The following is a 9,144-nucleotide window of genomic DNA, read 5'->3' on the forward strand; positions in this document are numbered from 1 at the left end:
TTTTCCAGACAGTAAAACAAATTAATTTTTTATTAAGGTGTTTATTAACTTAGTAGTACACAATAAGGGTAAGGGAAGAAAGCAGACTAAAATAATGAAAAATAAAATAAGAACAAATGGTTATGTTGTTGTATCTTTTGGCTTCTCCCGGTTAGGGGTCGCCACAGCAGAACTCCTGTCCGCTAATGATTGGCAGTAGATTTTTACGTGCCAAGTTGCCAGCTCTGACGCACAACCTTCAGCGAAGGTACACCCATTCACGCATGTCTCCACACAGAAGACACTTTAGCTGAGAATCGAACAGGACAACGTCTTACTGTGAGGCGACAACGTTGCTGCAGCACCACCACCGCAGTCTGAAAAAAAAAATCATAAAATGTATAAATGTTCATATATATATCAAAGAAATTTAAAGATTTTGAACCTTAAGTAAGTAGACATCATTTTTCTATAATCCAATGAAGTCTACTTACTTAAGGTTCAAAATCTTTAGTGTCATATGGTAGGTGAGCTTAATTCATCTGGAATTGAGTCTTAAAATTCAGTCTGACAGTCCAGTGATTAGCAGTCAAAGTAAAACAGATGGAACGAGTCAGTTCACTTAACAACAAACAGCCCGCAAATTCTACAGTTCTCATTCTTTCAGTGGTTTATTAGTGTTGTAAAGCAGCAGTGATGAAACCACACATTTAGCTTCTACCATATTTTATTGTGGTCCAATAAAGAAAATGATAAATGACAGACACTATGCACTGACTGCCTAAAAGTCTGCTACAACATACTCTTATCTGTTATTGTACATCCAGTCTGATGTTTTTTTTTTCAGTTAGCAGTATGTGTATTTTAATGCATTACCAGTTAAGGCAGGCACATCTTCTTTCTGAATGCTTGCATCAGCTGTGCGTTACTGTTCCACAAGTCAGTCAGAGAAACCTGCCACTGTTCCATGCTTCTCCCGGACTCTCATCTCCCATCAGTAAGCCCTGACTTATGCCAGTGCAATACAGAGTTACAGCTTGCAATACAGACTGGGAAGTGCCCAGCTCTGTCTTACTCTCTTTCTCTCTCTCTCTCTCTCTCTCTCTCTATTTTTCCTGCTTTATTGCTACACATGCTTATTCAACATAGAACATTGACAAGGCGACTCTTTCAGACAGCACTTGGTTTCTGAGCCCCTTCATCCTTTATATCCTATGGAGGCCCACATTTTGCTCACATAGCTGTTTTCTAGTATTTGATAAAAGTATATCTCTTCTCACAGTTCAGAAATGTCTAAGAAACGCTAACAGAGCTGGTTTCTCTGTTTGTGGCCTACTTCCTAGTCAGTCTCTGTCTCTACTGCAGCTTGTCTAATGAATATTTTATATAATGAATAAGCTGTACTATAGAAAGGGGCCTTCCTCATTCCGAGTCACTGTTCCTCAGTGATGTACAGTATTTTGTGGCCATGACTGAAGTTCTGCGAGACACTTTACCTCTGTACTTCTGTCCTTTCCTGCATACCACTCTCTCTCACCACACCCTATATTATTGTTTCTCTGACTCCTTGTTTATTTATTTTTTTTCTAATCTCTGCTTTCATCATAGCCTTGACTCCCTGAATGTGATGCTGCCATCCTTAGCAGTCACTTTCAGGATCATGCAGTCTACCAGAGTGCATTCATATAACTGCTTTGGGGATACAAAACAACCTGTTCACAATACTACACTGGTTCTCTTTTTGTAGTGTTGCTTCATAGCTCAAACAGCCCTCTCCTTTATCATACATTATTTATGGGCCTCTGTCTGCACAGAGAAGAAAAGAGGTGGTAGAGTGTAGTCAGAATTCTGCAAGGGCCTCTTTAAACCTCTTCACTGTAGTGTAATAACTGATCCCAATAATCACAGCTACTCTAACGTAAGTCTATATCTTGTTCACCTACCATTTTTACTTACGCAAGTCCATACTTAAGTACATTAAAACATGATTAGCCAGCTGCTGTAAGGTACTGCAGTACATTTCAAAAGGAACTCTTTCCCCTGCAGACGTACTACAAATAGAAAGTGCTTACTTCCCCTGTTCTGCCTCCTACTTACTCTAAACAAGTCTATGCCACAACAGAGCATAATGCCTAAAATGCATTGATTTCTGTTTATCAAATTTACAAACCTATAGATAGCTCCCTGTCTTTAACTTCCTAATGATCTTTGGTTAGTATCAGCATTTTTACAATCCACCCTTTGCCCTTTCAAAACTCCTTCTCTCTGTTTGTTTGTACATGGGTGGGGTGGGGGAGGGGTTTAACTAAAATGATTATCTGCACTGTGTGCTAAGAGCTGTCCTTTCATACAGAGTCTGCATTTCCCTATTAACCTGACACTGAGCAGGTTGTCTGCATGCACACCTCACCTTCTACTCCACCCATACCCACATTACACATACCTGCATATGGAGAAGTCCTCACCAGAAACATACCTAAACACCAGAGACCTCCCAAACTCAAACACAAGCACTCTACACATAATACTTCCTCTGCAGAACGCAATACACATAATAGCTCACACACCAATATCTCACCTGTCAAGCCCATAAGGCAAAAGACAAAACCAAACATTATTACTTATAGGTGATTCTGTCGTGAGACATACAGATGTCCCTGTCACCAGGCTGGATAAGGAAAAGGTCACGGTCAGTTGTCTGTCAGGTGTCAGGATCCACCATATCACACATGCACTCATGTCTCTCAACAACAGGTACTTTTATGACTCTGTCATAGTCCATGTTGGTGTGAACGACTTGAGACGTACCTCTCTGGACTATATGAAGAGAGACATGAGTGAGCTCTCGGACTGTGTGTCTCATGCAGGTATGTCCCTAGCCTTAAGCAGCATTTTACCTTCACCTAAGATGATGCCTCAATAGAAACAGAAAATAATTTACTTCAGTAATTGGCTTAGTTTCTGGTGTCATTCTAAGGGGATCCAGTATCAGCCTGGAATGACATGATCAACAGACCTCGATACTTTGCCAAAGATGGTCTTCATCTGCACCCCTGGGATTTCAGCTACTGGCTAAGGCTCTTGCCACCCCAAAGTGCCTTTTTTAGGCAGTGCCTCGAGGACAAAATTCCCGACATAAATACTCTATCTAAAAACAACCTCAAGGTTATGTTGCTAAACACTAGGAGACTTAACATGAAACTGTACTCACTGGAAGCAGTCCTTACCCTGGAAGAAGAAAACGTTTGTGTAAGCATTGAGACCTGGTTCAAGGCTGTGGAGATCACCCCACCCATACTGGGTTACACCGCCTTCCATGTGTTCAGACCACAAACTGAAGGCATGAAAACTAAAGCAGGCAGTTTATCAATATTCAATAAAGATAAATACACCTACAGATTGGTTAAACAGTATGATTCCCTGGAGATACTTCAGGTTCAATTAACTGTTGGTAGGACACCTACCTATTCATATCATAGCCAGCCACACCTTCATGAATCAGGACACCCACTCTGCCTATTTGGATCTACTTGAATCTATCAAGATACATCTGAACACCATGGTTTTGGGTGACTTTAACCACCCATCCATTGAATGTGTAAATTACTCATGCTTAAACTCATTTGCCCAAAGGTTCTTCAACTTCGTTAACTCCAGTGCCCTGGACCAGCTGGATGACACCACCACAACGGGTACCAACATCCTGGATCTGGTGCTTACCAATATGGGAGAGCACTGTAGCACCCCCACTATGAGGTCTTCTATGGTAAAATCTGACCATAAATCAGCCTCATTTGAAGTAGTTATCACACTTGATCCCCCCCAGCAGCAACTAGAGTAAAAAACTTCTTCAAAGCAGATTATAACCTCTTATGGGATGCTACAAATAGCTTCACTGCGCCTCCCCCCTCAGGTGGAACTGGAAACTATGCCGAGTTCTACACCAGTGTTTATACAAACACCTGTATAATTACATTGACTCAGCCATGCCTGATAGGACCAGAACAAGTTCTTCAAGGAAAAGTAAACCTGCCTGGTGGACAACTGCCATTAACAGGCTTTACAATAAGAGGAAGAAATTGCTGTCTAACAGTAAGAGGGAATGAGCCCTAAACTGAAAACTCAGCTTAAACAAGCAAATAAGACTTCTTGTGAAGTCCTCCAAAGCAAACTACAAATCCAAATTAGCCTCCTGAACTAAGGACAACCATAAGGTGTTCTTTAATTACACCTGTAACCTAAAAGGAAAGGCCCAGATTTCTGCTGAACTGGTAGTTAATGATGCCACATATACTGAGTCTATGGACATAGCTAACCTGTTAGCCAACAGGTTTTGTGAAAACTTCACTCCCCTGTTCCTACCACATGTAGCCCATGACAGCCCTACCACCTGTCCCATACTTGTATCTCTAAAGAGCAGGCCATATACTCCTTCTCTAAGGCCAAAAACACAGCATCTATGGGACCTGATAACATCCCAGGCTGCATCCTACATGGGCTCCAACAAGAATTAGCAACACCATTGGGTACTATTTTCAATCATAATCTAAGCACTGGCATAGATTTTCCCAGCTAAATGGGAAATGGCCACCGTTATCCACTTGCACAAAGGTAGTGCTTCCACTGACCCCAGGAACTATAGAGCTATTAGCCTGACTAGCCTTATCTGCAAGGCCATGGAGCAAATCATCATGGACCTTATCAACAAAGATATAGGTAATCTCCAAACACTTGACCCTACTCAGTTTGGATTTGTCAAAGGGAGATCATGCCTGTTAAACCTGGTGGAATTCTTTGAGACAGTCATCAAGGCCCTGGATGAGAGGAAATCTGTGCATACAGCCTACCTAGACATAGCCAAGGCTTTCAACATTATCCCCCACTCAGGCATCATCGACAAACTCACCCAGCTAGGTATCAACCCTTATATCATTAGATGGGTTGCTAACTAGCTGTCTGATAGAACCTATACAGACAAAATAGGGGAATCCACCTCCAACAGCAAACCTGTAACCAGTGGTGTTCTACAGGGATCAGTCCTGGGACCGCTACTGTTTGGAATCTATTTCTCTGAACTACAGTCAAAAACTAAAAGTCTGTGGCTGAGAAAGTTTGTTGATGACTGCAAAGTGGGAGTGCTCATAGAATCTCTAAGTGATATCAACATCCTACAAGAGGGTCTTACATAAACAAATGATTGGTGCCAAAGTCATTGCCTTAAACTCAATGCAAAAAAATGTATTATCATCCCTTTTGGTTAGAGCAATGTTCCTGCTAACTACCGCATCAATAGCAACACCCTAAGTACACACTCAGTGGTGAGAGACCTGGACACACAGGTTGACAGCAACCTTACCTTTGATCACCATGTCTCCACAGTGTTAAGAAGTTCTTCTTTTGGCTTTTCCAGGTTAGGGGTCGCCATAGTGGAACTCTGGTCCGCTAATGATTGACAGTAGATTTTTACGGTGCCGAGGTGCCAGCTCGACACCCAACCTTCAAAGAAGGCACGCCCATTCACGCACGTCTTTTGAATGCCACTTGACCGCAAGGAGGACATGCAGACTCCACACTAAAGGAGCTCCAGCCGAGAATCGAATGGGAGAACCTCTTGCTGTGAGGCGACAACGCTACCGCTGCACCACCGTGGCTTTTTCTCCACAGTGTTAAGAAGAGCATTCTAAAATATGTCTTTTGGCTTTCCTAGGTCGGGATCGCCACAGCGGAACCCTGGTCTGCTAATGATTGGCAGTGGATCTTTACGGTGCTGAGGTACCAGCCCGACTCCCAACTTTCAAATAAGGCACACCGACACATGCACACACCTACCTGCATGTCTTTAGATGTCACTCAAACACAGGGAGGGCATGCAGACTCCATACTAAAGGCGCTCCAGCCGAGAATTGAACAGGGGAACCTCTTGCTGTAAGGCAACAACACTAACCGCTGCACCACTGCGGCCCTAAGAAGAGTATTCTATATTGTTCATTTCATATATAGTTATAACCTCCCTGTATCCTTCCCTCATCAGTCCAATAATTGAGTACAATGCCCCTTTTGGTGTATACCTTTCCACGCGCCTGCAGCAATTGGAGAGACCATAAAGGTTCCTAACAAGGAAAATTCAAGGTCTTCAGCATCTTCCCTATGTGGATCATCTGAAATCATTGCCACTTATTTTCTGTTTCATACAGACTATGCAGAGGTGATCACTGCCTTGCGAATAAGGCAATCTCTGACCCTGCTTTATTGGAAATGCTGCATATCTGCAAGTCAAATGGTACACGGATTAGTCGCTCTAAAGACCTTAATCTGGTATTTGACATTAATAGAACCTGCTGGAGGGACAGATTTGTCTCCTAGAGGTTACCACACCTTTGGAATAGACTCCTACTTTATATCAAACAGAGCACCTCATTGGCTTTCTTCAACTGGACAATTGGATGGGTAACTGTAAATTCACCCTGAGTGTTCCACCTCTGTCCCTCTTGGACAGGGGCAATAGGTGCTGATCATGGAAACAAGGGTAGAACCTGGCTAGTCTTGTAAGGGCCCTAGGGCCATTAACCTTGTAATTTCCTATGATCCTATGAACCTTAGATCATACAATACTAGAACAGGTCATACAATGGCTCCTGAACAAATACCAAATTCCTGTCTCACAGCACTTATTTTTTAGGCTGCTGGAGGTTGTAGACCCTTAACCATGTAGTCATTTTATAATGTTTTCGGTCCTCTAGTCAACAAAATGTGGAGAAAAACCTGTATGTTGTACTATCTTTAAATGAAGAAAGGGATTTGGTACCTGTTATCCTGTTCTTTAAACTCAACAGCATCCAGAGACCCCTATACATATTCACATAAACACATACAAGAACAAAATCAAGAAAGAATGACATCATTTAAGAAATAAAAAGAAGGAAAGAAACTCCTACCTAAAACCCAGAGTGTAACATAAATGAATTCTACTTGACTGTAAGACAAAGCAACATCAACATAATGCACATAGCTTTCCTGTCCCTTCCATGCATGTGTTACTATTTAAGCCATTAAACAGGGAACTGAAGAAATTGCATACCATCTTAAATAATTAGTGGAGCCATCCCTTAACATTAACATTTCTGCAAAACAAAGAGGTAGGTTTATGTACTGTGGCTGACATACAGACTAAGATGAGATCTTAAAGGATGTTTTCCATTTACTATCTGACAGATAGACCAAACATCACTTTTCTGATGTACGACAGCATGTGAGGACTAACATGTGACATCTTATCAGACAGGACTGGGTATGCATTTGGTCAGTGCTCTATCTCAGTAACCAAAATGTACATAAAATAAAAAAAAAAAAAAAAAAAAAACTAAAATAAATAAATGTTACTAATATTCCAAAAGCTGCCAGCTCGAACTTTATGTCTGCTGGCTAAAGAAGTGATGTACAGATTACTAAATCAGTACAAGTTGCCATGCATTTGTATATGATTAGTTCAATAATAGATGGAGCATTGGTAAAGAACCAGACTTAGGCATACAAGTCATGAAAATGCAATCAGATTGTCTAGACACCATCTGTATGGAGTTGGGATGCACAACTCTAGGTAAATATTAAACAGATTACAAAACTGCAAAAAGGAAGCCTTGTAGGTCATGTAAAGCATTTGTGCTTTCCTAAAATATAAATCAACTATTAAAGTAACTGCAACTTTCATTATAGAATTATGTCATAAAGAAAGACATTGAACTACTCTCAAAGATAAAAGAACATGTGTATATATCAGGTACTGTTTATGGATGGCATCCCAGAACTTCAAATTACTTTAAAAACAGTCTATGCATAAAGTAAACAGCTTTTGTTATACTTACACTTATGTACAATTAGGGTCCTTTCATCCACTGCTGGAAAGTCGATGTAGTCATCATAGTATTCGTAAGCCAAGATATACCCTGATAAGTTTGTAGTGTTAGTCATTTTTGCAGACCCTTTCAAGCAGGAATTTGCTAAATAAAAGGAGCTCTGTTGCCCACTGCTTTTCTCATTTATCACTGGGAGTTGTTTGTGTTAATGATTCATTTGGAGGGAGGGATCTGGAAGTGTTGTAATCTCAATTTCTAAGATGCAAGCCTCTAGCTTGCAATGCTATCATTTGGCACGAAGTACGACAGGCAGCTCTGTGTGACTGTATAAACAAATAGTTCACAGCTGATTAAAGCTCAAGAGCTCTCAAGAAGCAGTGCAGTTGCCAAAAGCCTCTAGTCACTGACTTGATCTAACACTATAATGGCATTAAGTGTCTTAGAAGCTCAGGCACATTATTTTAGTCACTTGTTAATCAAGTAAGATGGCGGGACACAAGTGTCCCTTTTTAAGGGGCTTGCTCAGAGTCACATAGTAGGCAAATGGAGATAGCAAGAATCAAACCTTCCACTCATGACAAAATGAAGCAACTAAAGAGACAGCTCAGACCCTTAATCCACTGTTCTAATTTCCAGATGCACCTTTTTTAATATTTGGGTTCTGTCCATAAAGTGTTATCATAGATTACAAACCTTGCCAACCACTGAGTGACTTCTCAGATTCATTTTTTTCAGATCACTTAAACTTCAGATCATTTAAATTGTGAGACCTGTAGTTTTCCACTGGGAATATGCATTTAGTATGCACAAAATGAATGCATTATGAGCTTTTCCATGAAAGTGAATACACTGTTGCAACTACTTGCTATCAACAAAGGAGATGCCCCTACAGAGAGATAAAATGGTGATTTATAGCCAATCTACAGGAAAGTCTTAAGGATTAGATGGTATTCCTGTGGAAAGAACTGATAAAAGATCTGGAGGGTTTTGTTTAACAGTATTTTAAAAGGAAGATAAGTACCAACATCCTGGAAGAAAGCAGTAGTAGCTGTAATACTTAGAGGGTAAAAACCTGTCAGATCCAGCTTCATGTAGGCCCAATTTAATACTAAATCACGACTATAAAGTGTTTATGTCTGTAATGGCTAAAAGAATGGTAAACGTGATGTCAAAATTGGTAGCTATGAATCAATGTGGTTTTGTAGAGGGGAGGCAGACATCTGACAACATTAACAGAACAGTGATGATCCAGAGGAGAGCAGAATGTAAGAAAATATCACTGTTGTTGGTAGATCTTGATGCAGAGAAAACA

General features: G+C 40.8%; 1 protein-coding gene across 3 annotated transcripts in view; it reads right to left on the reverse strand.

Annotated features, from left to right (window-relative positions):
* The window catches only part of LOC122802094 (melanocortin 2 receptor accessory protein), a 115,585-nt gene extending 107,469 nt beyond the window's left edge, over window positions 1–8,116 (reverse strand). Inside the window, exon 1 of one of the 3 annotated variants that reach the window (XM_044071789.1) lies at window positions 7,842–8,108. In XM_044071789.1, the coding sequence (XP_043927724.1) occupies window positions 7,842–7,947 (106 nt within the window). In that variant the 5' untranslated portion in view covers window positions 7,948–8,108. Of the gene's footprint in view, window positions 1–7,841 lie in introns of all 3 variants that reach the window. The other 2 variants (XM_044071790.1, XR_006364884.1) reach the window with 2 other exon arrangements.
* Between the last annotated feature and the right edge of the window lie 1,028 nt (window positions 8,117–9,144).

The sequence above is a fragment of the Protopterus annectens genome, chromosome 5.part0 (assembly GCF_019279795.1).
Source record: "Protopterus annectens isolate FY-2018-M chromosome 5.part0, PAN1.0, whole genome shotgun sequence".
NCBI lineage: Eukaryota > Metazoa > Chordata > Ceratodontiformes > Protopteridae > Protopterus > Protopterus annectens.